This window comes from Anomalospiza imberbis, chromosome 1, assembly GCF_031753505.1.
Source record: "Anomalospiza imberbis isolate Cuckoo-Finch-1a 21T00152 chromosome 1, ASM3175350v1, whole genome shotgun sequence".
Classification (NCBI taxonomy): Eukaryota; Metazoa; Chordata; class Aves; order Passeriformes; family Viduidae; genus Anomalospiza; species Anomalospiza imberbis.
In genome coordinates this window covers 98860356-98884494 of record NC_089681.1, presented here as the reverse complement: position 1 = coordinate 98884494, position 24139 = coordinate 98860356, and the positions used below count along the sequence as shown (strand labels likewise).

Genomic DNA, 24139 nt, shown 5'->3' with positions numbered 1-24139 from the left:
GCAAGCTTCATAGAAATGTAATGAAGTACCACTAAAAGTAGTATTCTAGATTTTGCCAAGCATAGGAAATATTTTTCCTTCTTTTACTCCCAACCCTGACACCACCCCCCAACAAAGTATATTTAAGCAAGCATGCTATTATATCACTCCATGAATCTGTCACTTCCAGATTCAAGCTTTAATCTTCAAGTTAAGTCCATAATAATTTTTTCATTAGTTACCCATTTGTTGTTTCCCTCATTTTGCTTCAGAGAAAAGACTGTTGTTTAAATTAATATAATATATTAATATAATTAAATAAATGCCATGGTCATATCCTAGCTAAGGGAATATAAGAACAATTCTATACTTACTACCCATGTAATAACTACCGAGCTGAACTGACTTAAAAAGACTAACAAGCTTGAAAAAGTCAATCCTCCAACTTTGGAAATAACAGAAGTCAGTTCACAGATAGGCATATAAACATATAAAACCCTCCTTGTACAGCACTATTTGCCTCCTTGTTACCAGTGGCAACTAAACTGTAAAGATAAATTCAAGACATTGGATATGATCCTCCACATTTTGAGAATTCATTAACATCTGTCAGGTATTCTGGTTATTGTGCCCATCTTCTTTAGGAGAATTGGCTGAAAATAGCAAAGTATACACTTATTATTTTCCAAAGTAAAGCTAATATAATTTCTTATTATCAGAATTTTCTGGTAAATACACAATCAGAATTGAAAAAACTTCACCTGTGGAATATAAAAATCAGCTCATCTCTGAGTGAAATCTGTGATTCCGAGGAAGCAATTCTTTTTTTTAGATAATGCTATTTGCATATAAAAGGAAAACTTTCCACAAAGAAAGGACAAAGACTGTTTGTTCATGAGCTTCCATAAAGATCATGATCATGCCAAAGCCATTTCCTTTTACAGACAGGTGGGCTAACGCCTGGCAAACAGCAGGGAGGGGTAAACATTTAATTTTGGTATATAAACAATGTCAGTGATTTCTCAGATAGTATCTCAGAAATTTAATGACTACAGTGTGGCCTGGAAATGAGCTGTAATGAACAGCATTGAATCATTTCATCTTTAAATGCAGCAAGAACAAAGCCTAGTAATTATCCACAGCAGCTTTAATTGAGAAAACCCCAAATGAATTTGCCTTTTGAAAGTCAGGGATAAGGCTAAGAAAAGTTGCAGCCAAAGGCTAAAAGAGTTAACTTAGGTCTCTGAATGGTAGAATCCTGCTTTCTAAGCACTGGCCCAGAGGTTTCTGATTCAAGTTGATGGCAGAAAAGCCAGCATGCTTTTATCAGACGTTAGTGTTTATAGAAGCAATACAAAACAGGATTTTGTTAAATGTATATGTTATGCCAGATCAAACTATAAATTGAACCATCTGTGTCCAAGTTAATCTTAGATACAGCAAGGAGATCATTTGAATTGTGTATTTCCTTTTGTGACCTTTTTAGATGCGGCTTTGTTTGAAAGGGGGAAGGGATAATTTTCTTAGCTTTTTATTCCTAAGCAGCAATGCGAATAGTCCAGTATAAGAGCAATATATTTTAAAATCACCCAGCTGAATAGCAAAAATCCTTTAGTAATTTCCCAGTATTGTTTTACAGGGAGCTCTAAAAAATAAACTATATTCATATAAATAGAGGCATGTAGTTTTAAGCATGCTACAAGCCATTAATGACATAAGTATTCAATTAAAACTGCTTTTATGAGCAGTAATCACATTTTGAAAAGGCAAACATGAACAGTTTGTGGATATAGCCATAATGCCTGCAAAATTAACTTTTTAAAAAAGCAGGTAAACAAAGTTCTGTCTCTCTGCTACTTAGAGATTTTAAAATTCTTTTGCTGCTGCCTTCAGGGCACAAGAGACAGGAAGGAAAATTAAGTATTAATATTTTTTTTAATAATGAAAATATTTGTCTTTATGCATTAATGTTATAAAAAAGCAATCTTCAGTTAAACCATAGTTTAACTGAAACTATGATTACAATAAACAAATTTCAGTTGTGGAAGTAATAGAACAGAACAGCTGTAGTATCCAAGAGTATAAATCTGGTTAACTGGCAACAGCATAGCACTTTAAAGAAGTAAGACAGAAACTTTTAGCTTTACAGGTCACCTCTTGAGCTGGAAGTAATTTAGGATAAAATTTCACAGTGTCTACCTCTCCTCTAGAAGTACATGTTGGTTTAAGACTCTTAAATCCAGAGAAGCCATTTTTATTACACTGACAAAATATTTACAAAATAACCAACAGAGTTTGCAAGGTACACCTCTTCCCCGTTATCCTAACTCTCTCCCTTTAATCTCTCTGTTTTGAATGCTATTTCATTCTCAGCTCCTAACCCACCACCTATCATGCAAACTGATTACTTATTGTAATTTGTCAAAAACTGAATGAATTCAAGGCTGAAAATGTTTTACATAATATAGAGATGATGATGAATATTTTATGAGATTTATTGGAAGGAGTCTTATAGGGAATTTCAGAAAAAAAAATCTGGACCACACTATAAACATATTTTACAGTATCTACAAAATATGTACAGTGTACAATATGAATCTGAAGCAAGTCCTCTGAAATCCACTTGCTTAAGATGACCATGAAGGCCCAGCCCCTTATCTGTAAAAAGGCATTTTCTAGTTCTTATTATCATACCTAGCATGAGCTGTCAGCAAAGCTACACTTTGTATAGCTGTGCCATTAAATAAAGCTACTTGAGGCCACTGTCAGCACTCCATCCCTTAGCGAATAGTGTTGAATAAAATGTTGACTAGATTTTATTTTATCCCTAAATTTATTTCATAAATTCTTCACTCTTCAGAGAGCAACAGATATAGAAACATAGTTTAAGGCACAAAAATCATAAATATATCTACTGGATCTTTAACACTGACTTGAGGTGGGACACAATAATATCCCATCTCCTTTCACTTATTTTGATTTGTACAGCAGGGTGATATACAGATTTATCATGCCTTCTGAAGGAATGCTTTGCTTATCACACCTGAGTGGAGCATTAGAATCTATAATCTCTGATTGATTACTTTTTAGATTCTCAGATTTTGGGGGAAAGTTTTTAATTTCCAAATGATTGGAAAACTTACATACTTCTGGCTGACGTTTCTTATATCAATTATGTTTTCCATTAGAAAAATTTAAAAAATATCAAAAATACAGTTTTCACTGACAAAAATTATTTCATTCAAAACTGAAACAAAATTAAAAGCAGGCTCTATGTGAATTAAATCAAACTTCACCTTTTCAAAACGACAGCCTGAAATATATTGGTTTCAGATCCTGTACCTCAAAGCTAGTTACAAAGTCAATGGTTGCCTTGGTGTTACTTATGTTAAATGCAGCTCCATATCCATAGACACTTGGAAAATATACATATTTTAGGAAAAGTTTTGCTATTGCTTAGCTTTGCTCTCCTGTTTTGTGTTGAAGAAGGTATCACCTTTGTATCACAGGAATACGGTGGGGGAAAAGGTCTGATCATCCACATTTTCTGTACAAATCCATCACTGAAAATATCCATTCAGAATCCTGTACTAGCACTGAACTAAAAAGATTCTGGCAATAGCCAGTAGGGCAGTGGTAATTCAAGAGAAACAAATTGCTCCATGATCCACTCCCACTTTGCAAAGAGATGTCTTATACAATAGTTATGCACCCCTCCTAGGAAACGAACATACTCAAACACATCTCAGAAATGCCTGTATACCAGTGCACATAGTGTGGGAAACAGGAAGGTTTGGAAATCTGTGTGCAGTCACAAGGCTTCATCTCATCACGTTTACAGAGACATGGTGGGACAGCTTGCATGATTGCAATGCAAGGCTACATGCTTTCAGGAAAGACAGGACAGAAAGACATAGTGGAGCTGCCCTTTGCATAAAGGAACTCCTGGAATGCATGGAGCTTCACCTTAGGGAGGATGATGAACTACTCAAGAGTTTCTGGATTAGCGTAAAAGTGCAGAGTGATGAGGGGCCCACAGTCGCTATCTGTTACAAGCCACCTGATCAGGAAGAGGAAGTGGATGAGGCCTTTTACAGACAAGTGGAAGCAGCCTCACAGACACAGGCCATGGTTCTTATGGGGGACTTCAACCACTCTGACATCTGCTGGAGAAGCCACAAAGCAAAGTACAAACACTCCAGGAGATTCCTGGAAAGCACTCCCAATACCTTTCTGATACAGGTGGTAGAAGAACCAACAAGGAATGATGTTCAGCTCAAACAAAAAAGGAGGGCCTGGTTGGAGATGTGAAGTGAGGAGGCAGCCTTGGCTGCAGTGACCGTGATGTCATGATGTCCAGCATCCTTCAAGGAGGAAGCAGGGTAATCAGTACAATCAAAACCCCAGACTACAGGAGAACCAATTTTGTCCTCTTTGGGGACCTTCTTGGAGGAATCCCATGGCCCTTGTTATGTAAACCTTGCTGAAAAAAATTGCATTGGCATTTAAAGAAGCAGAACCACCTCCAAACAACTGGATGTTGAGTCAGCTCCACAACTTGTGATCACATCTATAAGCATAAAGCAGCTTCTAAATGAGATTTTGAATTATATTTGTGCCATCTTGGATCTGTAACACAAAAGCCATGGGTTTCCATTGCTCTAGATTGTCCCAAGATCTACAAATTTCTTGCACAGAAGCAGTATTCAGTACTGTTTGACCTTGAACTAAAAGGGACAGAAGACATGAAGATGAAGAATTAGAATTACAGCCTTGAAGTTTTCAAGGGTGTTGATGGAATCTAGTCACCCTGCAGAACTCAACACTTTTCACCACTTTCTAATACATGTAAAACAAAATTATTTGACCTTACTGTCCCAAGATACAGCTAAAGTAAAATAAACACATCCAAAATCAAAAAATATGAAATTGTACATTATTTTAAAGGCACCAATCTCTTCCTTAAGAGAAGACAAAGGTCAAAAAACTTGTGAAGGATGTAAATCACTTTGCTTAATGTTGAACTGGAAGGCTCTCAGTTAAGAAAAAAGAAGGTAGAAGATTTTGCATATAGTAATAAAAAAATAAAACCCTGTGAGGGTAGTGTAGAGTCCAGGAACCCATAAAGTAAGGCCTGATACTAGCATTCTTCAAAGCCATTTCCAATGTGTGAAAAAAACATCTTATATTTGAAGAAATATTCATAATATATTTTTTGTGTCTTACTTGCTTTTTCTCTGAATTCAAGAAAGATAAAATGGCTAAAGGACTGCTAAAATATTTCAGTTCAAAGTCTATAGTCATCTATTCTGACAACTATATAACCAATCTATCAGGATTTTCAGGTTTTACCTAGCAGCCTTGGGGCTTTAACAAAAGCTTATTATTTACATGCACAGAGCTTAGATAGTAAAGCTGGAGCTTTTCTGAGTCCTTGGATCACTTTTAAATGTGGCTTTTTTTTCTCATCTGTTCAACAGTGATCGCCTATATCCATCAATCCATCTTTCCTAGGCAATTTTAAAACCACAAAGTGAAAATTAATTGATCTCTTGATTTATCACAGGTCCTTTCACATAAAGACAAGAATATAAAATCAGTGGAAACTATTAGGAGAATGACATATTCTTTCCTTAAATATATAATCAAGCACAAAGACGATAAAATTACAGGGGATACCATTTTTCTTTAGTCTTGAAATAAAGGAAATATCAATTCAACCTGAGAGCATATCAGATGTTTCACACTTAGCAATCCTGTTGTTTTACTGCCCTACACTCACCACTACTATTTCAGCAATTAAGACAAAACACACTTTTGTGACACGTAGGTGACCAGATGTCCTTCACTGACATAGCTGAAGCCTTCACCCAACCCACTTGGTCACTACCAGTAGGTAGTGCTAATGAAACAAGTGTCAAGCCCATAGGTGGCAAAATCTTCTGAGGTCAAATCTATACCATGACAGTGAAATAAATTAAAATTTCTCCTTAACAGAGATGGAGCATGGTATGCTATCAAAGATTTAGGGCTTGAGGAATGAGGTCAGCAAGTGGCAAAATACCCAAAAGCAGTTACTGACCAGTAGCTCCCACCGCTTACTTCAAAGAGTACATCTTTATATTGTTCCACTTAGTCCCTTTGAAAGGAAAACCACAAAATGGCTGCCTTTGAGAATAAAAGCATCCACATCGCATGCTAGAATTAAACACTTATGAAGTTTTCTGTCACTTCTTTTGCCAATGGATTTTTTGTCAGAAAGAAAACTTCCAAAGTTTTTAACTCAAAGCAGATTTAATCTCTAGCAGGATTTGTAACCGTACACATAATTAACCTCAAGAGGCTCAGAACACTCTGCGGTCCACAGTGGCTAAAAGCAGAAGAGATGCCACAATCAAACTACGAAAGCACAGGCAATGCTGGCTGAAGAAGAAACATAGCAAAGCATCGAGAACACACTGCCCTTGGGTAGTATCTAGTTGAGGGATAGAAAGGGTGGGAAGGATGAAGGCTGCATTTGCCTGCAAATGCATAAGGGAATGCAGTAGCATGGATTTGACCTATCCTCCCTATATTGCAGGACAGTTTGTCCCTGCTGTCATAATTTGTTCCAACACTGTGTTTCCAATGAACTAGAGTCTTGAAAGGAAAAAAAAAATAAAGGAAAATTCTCAGTCAAACCTTAATTTGAACTGTTTCTGAAATTTCAGAAAATGTAATCATTACCCCTTCAAAATAGGATGCAATTCCAGCTTCTAAATAAAACAAATAAGATCATTCCCAGAATACTATAAGAACGGTTGTTAAAGCACAATCAGAAGAAGAAAAGGTCAGATGCTTTACAAGAAAGTATATTATGAAATTTCCAGTTTGATTTTACAAACTTTGTAGAATCCAAACATTTTCTAACATAATCCAAACTTTTAATAATAATAAAATAACAATACTTAACCCCCATTTGGGGGTTGAATAAATACACTAGAGTATTCCAGAGAATAATAAAGACGGAAGCTGGTCATTCCAGATCTTGAGTCTCAATCAGATAAAATGAATTTTTACATTTTAAGGGTATTTCTGGGTTTCTTCAGGCGAATCTACAGATAAACAGTTTAACGATTACTTGGCAGAGTATCAGTTATTTTGCATGTGCCCAGTTTTGTGATCTTATTTTAGTTGAACACTGCTTTATGTGTATTGCTTTGCAGATTTAATGTCATTTCAGCATTTTTCAGGTTTTGGATATTTACATAAGAAACTATACTGCACAAGAGAGTGGAAGACAACACAAACCACAAAACTTCCATTTTTTCATTTAGACATTCTAGGTCAACATCCTGTACAGTGATCTACATGTGATTTCTCTCAGCCCTGGCTCTATACTCTGCAAACTCCCATCATTGTTACAATCCCAGTATCAAGACCAGCCTATTGGGTGTGAGTCTGTGACCCAGCTACCTTTACTCCATACAGTCAAAAAAAAGACCCACATGCTCTCCTTTGCTGCTTTCAAAGCACCACAGGAGGGTGGAGAGCACGCTAGACCCTTGTGTTTTCCACAAGATAGTAGCTTTTTGCCTTGTTAGACTGGTTTGACAAAATGCACAGATCTCTGAGGTTTATTGGGGTTGCACAGCTTGAAAGAGCCATCTGACATGTATAACAAACATTGAACAGACAAAGGCCCAGCAACAGGTTACCATGGTGCAGGAAGAGAGGAGGATTACATGGTATTCATTTGGAGGAGGGAACAGGGTGGGGAAATCATGTTTCATTGCAAGTATGTTGTTCAAATTCACCAAACTACCTTCTTCATTCGACCAATTCCTTGTTGAACACTGGCTCAATAAAATAAAACACTCCTCCTTTATATTTCTCTGTTTATGATACAAATGAGGATAGTTGGAGATTTTGAGGGGGGGGAAAAAAAGGAAAGAAATCTTAACCAAAATGTGACCTTAGCAGATGCAATTCAATCTTATTTCCACTACATTAGCCTACAGATGCTTATGCAACTGCATAGCACGGCAACCGAGAGACAAAACAATGGAAGTTTTAAAGCTTTATTTATTGCTCATTCCCAAAACATTCAATCGCCATCATGCTTCAGCTGCCAAATCTAAATTAGAGAGCTAAAAAAAAAATAAAAAGTACTCTTCAGGGGAACATTAGAGCTCTATAGAGAGGTGCAAGCTCAAGGAGATGGAGTATCTGGCCAGAGACCAATTCGCCTTTAAGTCCAGACCAAGTGGACCCATATGCATAGCTTTTAGAAAATTGTAAGTGGTTACAAGTAGAAAGATTCCCTCCCTTCCTTGTTCAGCCTCCTTTTTTGGCATTCGTAATTAAACTGTACTTACTGCTATTAGCAGATTACAGAAACTTCCACCAGAATCTAAACAATTTGCATATAATCTAATCAATTGTAAATTCCATAAATTCTAAAACCACATTTATTCATGTTTACCAACAATTTCCCTCCTTTTTCTGTTGACTGCTATGTAATATTAAAAAGCATAACAAAAGCTGATTTGCTACTAATTAAGCACACCAGGGCAGTATATTAAGCTCCTCTTCCAAAAACAAGAAAAATAAATCAAATATCCATCTAAAGGTTCAAAGCAATTAGTAAAGTAAAAGGTCAAAAAGATTACCACAGAAGTTTTTTAATGTGCTTCATCTACAAATTGCTATAAACATTTAATAATTAGCACTTTTGCTAACATAATTATTCTATACAATTAGAACTAAGTTCTAAATCTGTGCTAGTGATCAATAATACATTTAAACTCTTACAAAAAAATTGGCACAAGCCACACATATTTAATTTGTACAGCTTTCTTTCCTTCTATTTTCTTACTCAGTATGCAACTGTGCACTGCTTCCTTTCTTTTCTGTTATCCAGCTAGTGAACACATGCAGGACATTGTTCAAACTGTTAATACCAAAATCTCATAGAGTACCTTCCATAAGCCAGGATTTATCATATATATCCATTGTGGAGGAAATTGCTCATTTACTTTGGTTGTAAATTTTCTTTTTTCCTATCAGTACTTTGCAGAGGAAATAAATTTGGGAATCAAGTTATGTAAGATCATTATGTGCTCTCTGATTGATCTTTTGCATGAAGTGAAATAATTTTCATACTTCCTAAAAATTTCTTTGCTTCATAAAAATGAAAAAAATTATAAGGAGAATAAGACAAAGATAGCTATTAAAAAAAAAAAAACACAACAACAAAAAAACCACCAACCAAACCCACACCACACCAACTAATCCCTTCTAGTGAATTTGAGAGGCCTTCAGTTCAAGAAAATAGTATCTTCTTCTTTTGACACAAATTTTATATAATACTATAGTATTATATACACATATGAATAAATATGTAAGTATAAATTCTAAAACCACAACATAGAGATTAAGTACTGTATCTATTTTCCAAAGAGAAAACCTTATTTCACAGAAGTTGTTAATCACAAAGAATAATATTATTGCATTCCAGTTGCTCATAATGGTAGGTAACACATGGAAAAAACACAGAGAAGACTAAGAATATTCTACCAGTGGCACCTGGCTAATGATATGAGCCAACCCTAGAATCATGCTTAGCATTTATTTTACATTTCCTCCCATCACAGCACAAAAATTTCTAAACTGACACATCTTCAGTTAGCATCACATCATAAATTAACTTCAATATGTTCTTTCTTATGTTGACTAACACACCTTTTTACCTTTTGGGATGCACTGTTAAGCAAATTTCCTAATGTCAAACAGTACATCATCCTCAAAACTGAATTGGAACCCATAATATTCCTGGATAGGTTTATGCTTAATCCATCAGATACCACAGCATGCAATAAAGATCTGTCTGCATGGTTAAGCTGGAAAATAAACCCCTCAAGGAAGGAAAAAAATAAGATAGCTGGGAGGAGAAAAGGGAGCAGGATGCAAACCCAGTGGAAGCTGGACTATGATTCAAAATGAGGTATGTTCTGCTCTCCTCCCCTTAAAAGAGTGTTATTGATAAAAACATTGCACAGACATATGTATTAGGATGAAGTCCTGGTTATCATTTATGCATTTAAAATTATTAAACCATGCAGGCAAAAGGAGTGAAGCAAAAATAGAACAAACAGGGCAACCCCCATGACACATCTTGATGGCGATGGATGAACAATGAACTGAATACTTCCAGCTGGACAGGAGCATCATCTCCGCACTGTGTGATGTATTAGCAAAAAGCCAAGAAGAGGTTTCTCATTTCAGTCCAGAGTTAGGCAGTTAGCTCCACTCTTTGAGTAAGTGGTTTTCATAGGAAAACAGATTTGAAAGTCTAAATTCAAATACAGTAAAAGAATAAAACAAAATGTAAAAAAACAGTTGAAAATCAATCACTGCTTGACAGAGTTGTCACAACACACTCTCTCTCTTCATTTTCTTAATGGCATGAACCAAGAAAGCAATTCTCTACTGAATAGTTTTGATTCACTTGCATACTGCTTGCATTTTCTTTATCCAACAGAAAGGTATACCATAAAGTTGAGTGAGGCTTGGGTATTTTTATTCCCCAATCACTCTTTCTGCCAATTTTTTATACTCTCTTGTTTTGCCTAAAGCTTCAGATGCAAGAGAACTTAAAAATAAATGGTAAACCCCAAACTGAAATCATCATGTTTTACTACATTAACAATCAATCAGTGATCCTTGGCACAATTCTAGTTCGCAGCAGTTTACCCTTGCTGGTTTAAATACTGGTCACATTGTAGAAAAAAATCCAAACAAAACCAAAAAACTCACACCAGCAAAGAAAATTTTGAAATATCCATTATATTCCCAGTATCTTTAAACTACAGAAAAAATTAAGCAATATTTTACTATAACGCAAGAGATACCATTTGTTATCCTGACTATCAGACAACTGATGTAAAGCCAGTTCAGTGCCCCACTGCTTCCATTTCCTGTACACGGGGATACTGATACTTACTTATCTCTTCAGCAAAAAATCTCTGAGATGCACTTATAAGAAATGGATAAGTTATAGAGTTGGTTATTTCATTTTAAAGTATACACTTATGTTAAACATAGGTGTAAAAACAGTCAAATGGGAAACTGTGGACAAACATTTGATCACAAGAAAAATTAGTACACTATGTACTTTCAATTTCATCCTCGAAATTGTCTACAGTAACTACCCATATTTTTGGTCACTTAGCAATACTGTATGACTTCTCAATATGACTTCAACTTGGAAGTTTTAAAAATTTGGTTTCTGAGTTCACAAACATGACTAAGAAAAAGGTGTTCTTAAATTAAGACTGACAGTATTGCAGTACAAGCTAATTTTTCCTTCTTTTTGTGACTTTTGTACATACCATTCTAGATACAAGAAAACAATCAAACTCCTCAGAGGGGAAAGAGAGGTGCTGAGTACGAACACCTGTTCTGCTCTCACCAACCAGCTGGGACAGCTGCACTTCCCATGTGGTCAGTGTTAACCAATGGCACTTATCAACATCAGAAATTCCCTTGTCTTTTGATGCTCTTTAATAACTGTAATCTGAATACCAACCAGGCAAAGTAAATTGAAATATTGCTTACTGGCTGCATGTCAGAAGCAGAAAAAAGGTGGAGGGAACTGCATCTTTTGGAACCGTGGATGAAACATGTCCTATTACAAGAGTGATATACTTTACTATAAGCATTTCCCTCTTTTTAAATTTCTTCTTAGAGTAGCAAGGATCTTAAGGGAACAACACATTGCCCACATGGAGCATTTGCCCCAAAACATCTTTTCTCTGAATGTGTCTGTATTTTAATCTGCAACACTGTGGTCTAATTTTGAGAAATTGGATGTTGTCAGCTCCTACTTTAGCAGGGACTGGCAATGTATTTTCCTCAAACTAAATTTATTAGTTCATCTAATAAGATCACCACATTTCCCTCTGGAGCTTATCTCTGAAAGTGCTCAGCCTCTTTCAGATGCCTTTGAACTACCTTAACTCAGTGGATATTTAGATGACCACTGTTTGCTCTTCCACAGACTACCTACCATTTGAATCTTCTAAACTTCAGGGACAAATATATATGAAGACATATTTCTACCAAGCAGCTAGGACTGATAACAGTTTGCGTTTCCTCCTGTATACCTTAACTTTTTATTGATCCTTTTCTCCAGTTTGTCCAGAAACAGATAGTATAACCTTGGACAGACACTCAAATGAGACACTAGCAGCAACATTCAGCTGTGTAGGAGAGCATGTACGGCTTCTACATCAAGTCTTACTCTTTCTGGAAATGTGACACAACAGCAATTTATTTATAAAAAAAATTATCATGGCTTCATTAACGCATTGTACATTGTTAGAAGCAAAAGGAAAACATTCTGCTATAGCACCTAATAACAAAAGGCAAATAGAGAAATTTACTCATATATATATATATACATATATACACAGATAAGTAGACATATATAAAGACACATATATATGTACACATTATATATATATAATGTAAGCAGTAATAATTGCTATTCCCAGGATTAACACGGGGGAAAAAATGAAATATAAGAAGAAATAACAACTTCCCCACAAAGATGTCTTTCTATGGCTTTCACATTACCTAGATCCATCTGTCAAAGCACATTCTGCAATAGGTTGTGTAACTGACACTTCAGAAATTATGGCTCTGATTCAGGAAAGACTTAGTCCATGCCTCTCCAGTTAAACATTTAAGTATTTTAAGTACATGCTGAAAGTCCTGTTGAAGTTATGGACTTGCTCAAGCAGTTTTCTTAAAGGGAAAATTTTGACTTGAGTGAAGCTTATATGAACACATTTACATTTGTGAACTAATGTCCTCCCTCATCTGAAAACAAGACCATGAATAATACACAAGACTGGGGATAAGTGATGACAATACAGCAAAGGAATACAGCAGAGGAAACAGGAGAGATTTATTTTAATAATCTGCATCCAGTCCCAAAAGTGACAGATGTAGGATTTTACATAAATTTACTAACAGAAATTAGAGAATGTTTAAGGTACCGATGACTTCAGCCTCCAAAATGTGACAGAGGGAGTGCATGTCCACAGTGAAGCTCCCAGTGCAGCTAAACATATCTTGTCTTTAAACTATCTCAGGGAAAAACAGTACCTTCCCAGGGTGTATGATGCCTCTACAGTTTGTTTGGTTTAAGACAGAACTGATGTACACTGAAATTGCTTTCTCAAAGTTGAAACCCAAGTATTAAGGCATAGGTAAACATTGAGTTGACAGCTGTGGGACTGCATTATATATGCCACCAATGTAAGGATCTCTTATCAGAGCAACACCTTTCACATTTAAAATGCACTACACTGCAGCAATGAAGATTCACAAGTAATACGTTTAAAGTGAAAAAATGCTTGAGTTACCCTTTAGGCAAATTAGAGTATGTGAGAAGGAAAAGGCCACAACAAAACAAGGCCCATTATATGACTTGGAATCTGTGCCAAAATCTCTGTTTTATATGGGGAGTCACAACATAAGCAGTGGACCCTAATTTTTTTTTTTTGTATTGCAGCCTTGGAGCTGGCCATTCCAAGGATGCCAGATTCAGCATGCCATTAAATCTCCAATGAAAAGCTCTCAAGAGAGGAGAAAATGACAAAAATCCACACTGATATTTGAAAAATTGATCTCGTCTTTAAAACCATAATTTAAGTTTAGTTAAATCGAATATCTTAAAAAAAATGTGAAAGGCACAGGTTTTTGAAAAGCACTGTCTCTTTATTCCAACCACCAAAAAAACCCCAAAGAAACAGTGTATGAGAATAATAAATTAGACTATTAGCTAACCCATTTTATGGATTTACTTTTAGTCAAATATGAAGCAGCTTCAGTGCTTAAGAAAGAAAGGAAATTTACTTTATTCAAAAACTTCCAAAATTCTGTGAATCAAATTTTAGCATTCATCAGTGTGAATTCTTATCTTTGAAATATACTATTGAGACAGTTCCCAGTTAGCAATTATCAAGACCATATGTAGTGGTATATGCAAATTAAAAACCAAAGAAATTACCAAGACTGATGTAACAACACAAACATTACCAAGCCTAGAAGAAAATGATGGAGTGCTGTCTCCTTTCATAGGCATTTTGTCATCCCAATCTATATGTGCATCTTTAGGTTAGGTGGTGTTCATGACAGCATAAGGAGAGGAATATTATCAAACAGTCATCTTTGAACGGGCTACCTCAGAAACAAATTCAGGGGGAAAAGCTGAGGCTGAATTCTTCACTAAAAGAGTTGTAGTTTACATTCTGCTTCACACCTGGTCTACTCAAAACACGTTCAAGGCAGAACCAAGCACTGCTTTCTCCCTTGGTTTTTATCCCTTGTACATGATAGAGGGTCAAGAATGACAAAGCTAACTAAAACCAGAGAAAGTGGAAATAAATCCAGCCCCCAGCTCTAATGTCCCACAGGAACCTGACAATGAGGAATGCAGAATAGGCCTCTGCTTTACTGCTCTGCCACTGGAAGGCTCCAGGCAGAGCAGTGGGAAGGTTACAAGAAGGCAAAGAAGAAACAGGACTTAATTTCTGCCAGTCAATATACCCTCTTACGGCAATTCTTCTAAGAAGGAAGTGGGTAAGGCTCCAACAGAAATACCCTTGGTACCCTCATGATTTAATGGGATAAAACAGCTCCTACCAAGTACAGCAATTCTCTCTACTTCCATTTCTCAGTGCCATACTCTATGTGACCAGTCCAGCTAAAGCTGGTCTCTGTGTACTGGAACAGCATGTTGCAAGGGGTGAGGGCTGCAATTCTGTCATTACGTACTTTAGTAAGGGCTATATTAGAAGACCGATACCGCTACAAAAATTTTTCTGTAGCTCTTTCATGCCAGTTACATGATGCAAATGTACATTTTGAACATTGCTGCCTGGGGAAGGGAGGGGAAATTAATTTATAAACAACAGCATTTTCCAAGTCATCTACCAACCAACTTTTTCTCCAAGGCTGGCTCTGTTACAACAGTCATCATTTTACACTCACTGGGCATATGCCTAAGCATACACATGTGCATGCATGTTTGAATGCATACACGTACACTAAAGTTATAATACACATGTAAATTTCATTCTATATTTATGCATTTGCTGTAAGCACCATTGCTAATGGAAAATAGACCATGTCTCCTTCTTAAGGCAATGATTAGGACCACATGTTTCACTGACTCTTATGTTGAAGTCCTTGCCGATATTTTTGAAACCAAATTACTAACAGCATACTAAACTTATTTCCCTGGTGAAAACCACTGGCTACTAACTTAGTGAATATGAATATATTTGTCCCTAAACATGCAAGTAATCATTGTACAAAGCCAGAGGCCTAAAATGAATAGGTATGGGGCAGATGAGAGCAAGGTTCATATGCAATAGTAACATACTCTATAACCAAATGACTTTGTTTATCTGAGAAACTTAGTATTACATCACTTTTCCTAAAGAGAATATAAACAGGACATTTTTGAAGAAACAGTTACTTAATGTGCAACTTGTCACCACTATCAGCTTTAACATAATAAAATACATGTGGAAAATCCCTTGAAGCAAACCTTCTGCAAAGCAGATTCTTCCCTAGTCTGGGTCAGAGGGTGTGTATGTCTATGAAGGAAATGCTATCTCTCTCTCTTTCGCACACCCACTCAGTGTAGGTCATACAGCAGAGCTCACTGTTGTGATGTTTCTGCTGTATGCATGGCATCAGCTCCTTGAGGTAAAGAAATCCCCATTGCATTGTTTCTTGGGGACCATCTGTGCCTTGTAAAGAAAACAAACAAATCAAACATCAACATATTAAATAGCATCACTCATTGAGATTTCAGCCAAAGACCTCTAAAGTGTTTGGCAAATACTAAATAAAGCATGTTTCAGCAAGGTAAATATTACTCCCCATATTTTCTAAGTATGGAAAACACAGCACTACCTAGCTGAATAATTTAACTAAGGTCACTCTGAAAAAATACAGAACCGACAAATATTATGATCAACCTCCAGACTCTACTTTTGGAACCACCAGACTTCAATCATTATATTTAGATGGAAGTTTGTACAATCTGATCTGGAAAGGTATGAAGCATTTCTGGGGGATAAAGCCCCTCATTTATCTTTGACTCAATGCAGAAGTACCAAAAATTAATGAGCAGGCAACTATTCTACTCTTACTTATTTTAACTTCATAGCCTTAAAATCAGAGCTGATTAAAGAATACTATCATTAAGCCATTATAATATTTTATCGCTTTTGGCATCACAAATCTTAAGACTGTTGAAATTATTCTGAGTCACTAATTGTTCTCAAAGTTTATGATAGAAATAGAATAATCAGTCCCATTTCTTTAATCAAAAAAATTATATAGCTGAATTATAATAAAAGCAATAGAGAAAACAAGTGAGGAGATATACAGAGATGTAAATTTTCTATTTACATACCACAAACAATTGTAACAATTTTGTAATTTGACGCAATTACAAAATTATTGTTGCAGAGTTGACATTTATTATACAGTAGAATCTCTCACAACATCACTGGCAAAAGAGACTTATGGGTGAGCAGCAGCGATGGGTTAATAAAAGCTGGTATGCTGTTAGATAAAGCTTTTACAGGTTTGCATCTGAAAGTCATAACATAACCTTTTATTTCATGTGTCACTGTGACAGAAGGTTTTCAAGGCACAGTTCTTGAAATTGCAAGATGTTAAACAGATGTACTGCACAGGCTTCCAGATTTAAATCATGAGAACTGCATTTGCAGCCTGTGTGTTGTATCTCCATTTTTTTCCCTTATCAGCTCTGGATGCTTTAAATAAAACCGTCTGGTTTATGCACCACTTTTTTTTTTTTCCTTTTTTTCCTAATACAGTGGACCCTAAAATCACTTCTTTCCTCCTTTTTTTCCTTTTTTTTTTTTTTTTCCTTCAGGCTTAAAAAACAAGAGTTATTCAGAAAGATATCTCTTGGGCAGGGAAATCTCTTTCTCTTTATTCTGCAGGTGCTGGCAAACTGATCCAATTTCTTACTGCAAAAAATCATCCACTGCGGAAAAAGGCAGAAGTGATACCAGTAAAAAGAAAAAAATAAAAGCAGACCTGCTGAAATTTCAGCTTGAGCATGCTTGCACTCAAAATCCTCTATTAAGAAACATTTTCATAGTCATACAATTGAGCTTTCATGCCTACTCACTTGTGTCTTTGAAATAATGAATGCAATCATACTTTAAATACATCATTAGTAGATCATCACAGACCTCCGGTAGTCTTCTGGTCCAATTTCCCTGTAAAGCATAGGCTGTTCAGGGTCTTGTTCAGGCATGTATTGACTGTCTCTCAAGATGAGAATTTCACAGCATATCTGATCTAAAACCTAACTAAAACTACTGCAAAACTTTTCTTCCTTATATCTAATCAGAATTTTCTTTGCTGCAGCTTACACCTATTGCCTGTTATGTCAACATGCACTTCTGATGCTATGATTTATTTATTTAGTGCAACGAGGAATTAGCATTTCTCACAAGGGTATACTGCTGACTCTTGCTCAGCTTGCTGTCTATGAAGACATAAAGACATTGGGTCTTTATGTGTAAATCTGCACTCTATCCAGTCAATTCCTAAGCTCTAATGCTGCATGAGGCTTTTCTGTCTCAGGTGCAGGACCCCATATTTGTTTTTCTTGGACTTCATGAGGGTCCTGCTAGACCACTTGTCCATCCTGTGAAAGTCCCTCTGAATAGCAGCTACACTCCAACATATCAACTTCTCTCCCCAGTTTGGTGTCACTTGCAAACATGCTGAGGTTCACTCAGTCCCCTGTCCAAGTCATTAATGAGGAGTTTAAACAATATTGGCCCCAGTAGGGACCCCAGGGAAACAGACAGTATTTTACATACCACTGGGTTACAAAGGCCGAACTCACAAACTACAATGTATGATCCATGCAACACTGCATGAAATAAAAGAAGTTTCCAATTAATAAAAATATGTAAATCCACTAAATTGGACAAATAATTTTGTGCTAGTGAGCATAGTACAATGGCTAGAATTTTCCCTATATTATAATGACATTTACACATTTTTGCATTAATGCATATCCTTTAATTAACATTGCTGGTATTGTTCTTAGGTATTCAGTGCTGCAGAGAAATGAAGCATGTAAATGAATGCTGGAAGCACACCCCTTCATCCAAAGAATTTTTAAAATCTCAAATACACAAGAAAAAAAATGACAGTGTAGTGTATCAGCTATCACATCATAGAATTAAATGAGTGCATCTAGATGATAAAATTGCAATTTTCTGCAAAAAATAGGCAATATATATACTTAAAGACGCACACATATCTTTAAAAAGGCCCAATGAACTTGCATTGCAAATAGCAGCAAGAGGAACAGACAGTATTTCCAGCAGAGTGAAAGAGATTCAGCATATAGGGATGAACATCACAGCAAACAATTCCAAAAAAAGGCAACCCAGCAACACCACCTACTTTTTCATCCATGCAGAACACCAGCAAACCACTTGAGGCAGGCAGTCACAACAGAAACAAAAAAAAAAACTAAAAGAAAATATTTTATGTGGGAAGAATATATGACATTCAATAATGAAATGGAAATTATTAAACATTGTAAAGTGTAGACTAGTAAAGTGTAAAAAAAAAAAAAGCATGAATAATCACACTTGTGAATTGAACATTGCATGAGAAGCATGCTGGTTGATGGATTGGGGTCAAAAATGCTCATCACCTTTCAGATTCAACTCCCTGGAGCTATTTGAGTTTAGGAAAAGGCCAAAGTGCAAGCAAGTGAAGACTCCATCTTGTTCTGAAAAGAGCATATATAAATTGTTTCTACAGTAGCTATCTCTTTCTTGGCACTTATTTTATTTAGCAACAAGAAAATATATTCCAAAGCCCTGCTATGCTAAACTGCTCATAGAACACTCCTTGCAGAAACAACTGATTCTCAGGTGTTTAAAAGAAAGAAAATGCACAAATCAACACTCAACTGTTGCCATCGCATGCAAAGCTCTGAACTAAGCCACACTCTAAAGCTGGAGTTTTAAAACATCAACTTAGTGGAGACAATCAAGTGCACCCAATCTATGAAAAGCCTCCTGCCTCAAAATGAATACAGATGAAATAAAGGTGTTTCTATTCTGCCTTCTGCTGTTACTCATCATTATGCTTATCTTGATTTATGGCAGTATAAAACAGCACCAATTTAAAAAACATAGAGAAGTGTTTTCTAATGTGTAAGACATTTAACTGAGTTTAAGTCAGCTGTTAAAAAATATTTCAACTGTTTCAAAAGCATGTTACTTCTGCAATACAAAAAGGGAACTATGAAGTTAGATTTTCCAGCCAAAAGTCAAATTTTCCTTAAACATCTGTGTTTTAAAAGTGACATTTTACCAAAAATCTAGAATTTATCATAAACCTTCCAAAGAATATGAAAAGTCAGGATGCTCATAAATATATTTGGGGCAATAAGTGAGCTAGATTTTATTAAAAAGATGAACTTGACATTTGGCATGAAGTTAAAGTTTCTAAATACCAAAGCCAGGCAAATAACTGATAACCAACCTAAGATCTCCTCAGTATGAAGAAAAAGATCTAGTTTGTATGAGACGCATGAGATGTTCTAACTGAACTAAAGACAATCATTTATATGTCTCTGCTGTGAGCTACTACCAGGCTTCTTTGACAGACCCTCTTCCTACTACACTTGTTGAAAGTAACTGCGGGGGATCTCGCCATTTTCAGCTGTTTGGTAGGCAGCTCAATGGATCAGAAAAATAGATGGCTTGGATTAATGTAGCCTCACTACTGACATCATGAATTTGATATAAATTACAAAGAATTTTATCTCTCCCAAAGCCATATTCTAGTAATTGATTCACTAAAAAAGCTAGTCCCATTCTATTTTGCGTAATTGTTGTCTAAAGAAGCAAAATCCTAAGACAGAGAATATTAAAAAAAAAAAAAAGTGGGGAGAGGGGAACCCAGCAACCTGCTTTTAAGCTATGTTTTTCTAACAGGAGCAAAGTCAGTCCATAATATCAGTATTTCAAGAAAGCAGGAAAGAAATGTTTATCTGTCAAATACTTTTCTGCTAGGAAAAGTGCATATCAGCATGAGGCTACACACATTTTGAAAAATCCTTTGCTTTGGTAACAGAAAATATTGTTAGATCAGCAAATATGCTTAGTCTTTTACTCTCTGGAGAACAGCTGCAATGACTCCAGTGCAGGGGACTGAGAAGGGAGAACTTCACTGTTTAACTCAACCAACTAAAATGTGCAGACACTAAACAGAGAAAACATGATGGATACAATCAGCTACTGCAATCTCCCTACACACTTTTATTACTTTCTGTAACCTCTCTGGAGACTTTGAGCAAATCCTAAAATTAAACATGAAACAGGAATTTGGGGCAAAATACCTTTGAGGAGATCATAACTTATTTCGTAAGCATAAATAAGAAGATGGAAGTTTTCTAAGAAAAAAATCTCACATTATCCCCTTTCATAATTTCTAATCCAATTCAATCAAGCTGCAATCTATTTTACATGCAATTTTTGACTCAAAACTTCAGGCAAATGTGATGCCTTATTAAGCAACCACACAAATCAGCAGGTAAGATTCCTCTGCAGAAGGACTATGTTCTCTTATCCTATAATTGGTAAAATAATTCCTAATTACACTATATATATATACACAATGTACATACATATACAATGTATATACATATATATACAATCTATATATATATATATATATATACACATTTCAAGCTTTTCATTGCTATCTATAGATTTTATACTTGGGTATAACATCTATTTCTTCTCCTTTCATTGGAAAACTTACAAAAAGCAATAAAAAACATTCCTGACACAAACCTAGAAAAATACCTTTATTATGAAAACCTAAAATCTATTTAAGAATTGTGACTTCTGTTGTGATCTGCTGAGAAGTCCACACTGAGTAATTAGCACTAAATCCTCCACCCTTTCTCTAGTAAAGTAGCAGCCTCTATAAATGAATTTGTGATCTAATGTTTAATACTCACGTTGAAGTTTCTTTCCAGCGACCCAAAGGCTGGCCTACCTACTGTAAGTTTCATCAGAAATAAAGGAAACAATGAATTAACAAACCAAACTCACTGGCTATCTAGTGTAATTTGTTGTCTTTTCAACATCCACCTGGCTTGCATATTAATTTTCAATTAATGACATAGTCAAAAACAAACCATACTTAAGTAAACACTTTTTTCAGTTTCACCCATCGCCTCACTGAGTTCTGGGGTTATTTAGATGGTCAGTTAGACAGCTGCATGAATTAAGATTGCAGCACTGGCTTTTGCTTCTTTGATTTGACAAAGGCCAAACTAATGCCAAGGCAATCATCTCCAAGAGAATACAACTACAGTGTGAGGAGTGAATCTGTGTTTCCTTTTGAAGCAGCAGAAGGTTTGTATCTACAGATTTTGGTGTGTTCAAAACAAAAATGCACTTTAAATCACCAAGAAGTTTGGAAAAAGTATATTGTATTGTGAAATCACAGTGACACTTCCTTCTACACCCTCTCCTAGATGACTTGTGAAGATATAAACTATCTCCATGTGCTTATATTTCATGCTTATTTTTCCATCACTCATCTAAAAAGTGAAGTAAAACACTTGAGAATGAATGCATTTGCATTTTGCAAATGCACAGTGAGAATGAATGCATTTGCGTTTTGCTCTAAAATAGGAAATATGCATGGATTGAAGTCTTGTAGAAGAGCAAACATGTCACAAGAACCCATAATTTGCTTTTACTTTTATAAACCTGCTCCCGGTAAAGGATAAAGTTAGATAACTACTTGATTAGCAAATGCCTTAGTCTTACTGTGCCTTTAATTTCAATTACAATGGCTGTTTGACTTAGAATCATTTTCATTTTTTAGATTCTGAAAGAGCATATTCAGAGGATAAAGACATGAAAGCATGTTACTGAAATTTCCAAATATTTTGAAATTTCACTGTGGAGACACTAAATGCCACCTTCTTTTAATAACACATATTTGTAACTGACACTAGTTTTAGCAATGTATTTACTGAAGTTAGGCCTTAAGAAAAAAAAGACAATTAAAGAAACACCAGTCTATATAAATGATATATATTGTGTTTCAAAACACATGACTTAGAAATGCTTAAGTATGCACTCCTATTAAGTGCATATTCTTTTGTCCGAAAAATAAGAATGTGTAACACTGAAAAATCCAACAGATTCTTACAATAAATTGGACTTGTCATGCAAAGTATAACTCTTTTCAAATATAACAGTTTATGGTGGAGAGTAAGCAATACAGAATACTGTATCAACAGAACTTAGGTTCCCTCTAGAATATACCATGCAATAGGATAAGTTTGGTATAAATGCTGCATCCAGAAAATACATATTATACAGACTGTTAAACATGAGTTTCAGATTTAATATTAAGTTCACAGGGAAAATGTTATAAACAGAGTCAATAGTTAGAAAAATACCTAAAGATGACAAGCAAGGCCATGAAAGTAGAAGGAAAGCATTTGTATTTTGTTAACATGTCTTGGTATCAGGGTATTCAGAAGAATCAATAATGGGCAGGTGAATTTGCTACTTCAGTTTTCAACATCAAAGAAATCACAAAACCACAACCAGTTCAGTAAAGTCATGGAAAGATGGGGGATTCCTAAGTCTTTTAAATCTAAGGGACCATAACAACATGGGAATTGTGGGGGGAAAGAGGGAGATAGTTTGCATACTCAAGTTGTCAGTAAATATTCTTTTCACTTCACAGTTTTTCAGGGGAATCAGGAAAAAGAGGGAGAATTTTACAAAATCTGTTATTACATAACTGCTTTAAAGAGTTTCTCAAACTCAAAGCCTGTATCTTGATGACTGGCACAGAGACCAACTGTTTTCGAGAAACAGGTGTCTTGAACATCACAGGAAGGAGTAGAGAAATCCTAATTTTTCTTTCTCATTTGTGAACCTTTGCAAATACAGTATCTGAAGAACAAGATGTGCAGATACAAAATTATGCTTCTGTTCATGTCTGCTTTGGGTGTGACTTGAGGACTGCAGGAAAATCGTTAAGAGTTGCCAGTTCTATGCCAAGAGAGCATCAGATTACATTTAGGAGAAGCTTCTTTCCAAAACCCAGCTCATTGAAAACATAGCAATCCCTCAAAATGGCCCTTGCAGGTTCTTAGCCTGTCTCAAAACTCTCTGATCACCAATCCCTACAGCCCATCACAGAAGAATATAATATTTGCAACACTCATAGAAAAACATGAGAGTGTAATTTAGCAGTGTTTGTTTGGTTTAAAAGAGGATTTTTTTAAACTTAACTTGTTTTTTCTTAGAAATTAAACTGGGATCTGTAGTGTAAATACCATCTGCTTGGCATCTCAATTTATTCTTTAGTTTTTCTCTTACTATTTGTAAACCTGGCTTCAAATTCCTGATTTCTGTCTTTCTCTTCTCTCACATGTGAATCAGGATCTCATATTTAATACAACTATTAATCACCTTTACTACACTAGCTTCATATTGCAGTGACCTTTCATGTAATTTCATTTTAATTTTCTTATTCTGTGAGCTATGAGGATTTTCAGGCATCATCCTAAACAATTAAAATTCAGCTGGGTCCTCCCAAAGTTCTGTCTGTAAATCTGATCAAAATCTGGTTTTTTTGTTGATTAACATTTTTCAATTAACAATAAATCCAGATTGTTTTTCAGGGCTTAAAAAAAGGTTTTTAAGAACGTCACAGATCAACAATATTAATCAAGATTTATATGTAATTCAACAGAAGTTTCACACTTAAAACATATACTACAAAATCACACAATTTTTGATGTCAATTGTTCTAATTCAATGCTATGGCTGCTAACTATCCAATTAAAATGTTGTGAAGAAAATTTTAGCATATAGCTGGCTGCTCCAATGCTGACATCTGAATGCTATAGGCAGTTTTAAACTTAGAATGAATTCTTTAGAACAATGGCTATGTTCCTGGCCTGACTGGCCATGCACAGTGAGGAAACACTTCTTCAATCATAATAGAAACTTACATGAAACCACTCAGAGAT

General features: G+C 35.5%; 1 protein-coding gene across 9 annotated transcripts in view; it reads right to left on the bottom strand.

Annotated features, from left to right (window-relative positions):
- SUGCT (succinyl-CoA:glutarate-CoA transferase) overlaps positions 1-24139 on the bottom strand; it is a 322387-nt gene that overhangs the window by 150480 nt on the left and 147768 nt on the right. The window contains exon 13 of one of the 9 annotated variants that reach the window (XM_068201813.1): positions 18764-18841. The exons of 7 other annotated variants lie outside the window; for them this stretch is intronic. In XM_068201813.1, coding sequence (XP_068057914.1) covers positions 18797-18841 — 45 coding nt within the window. In that variant the 3' untranslated portion in view covers positions 18764-18796. Of the gene's footprint in view, positions 1-14814; positions 14909-18763; positions 18842-24139 lie in introns of those variants that run through there. One more of the 9 variants, XM_068201822.1, reaches the window with a different exon arrangement.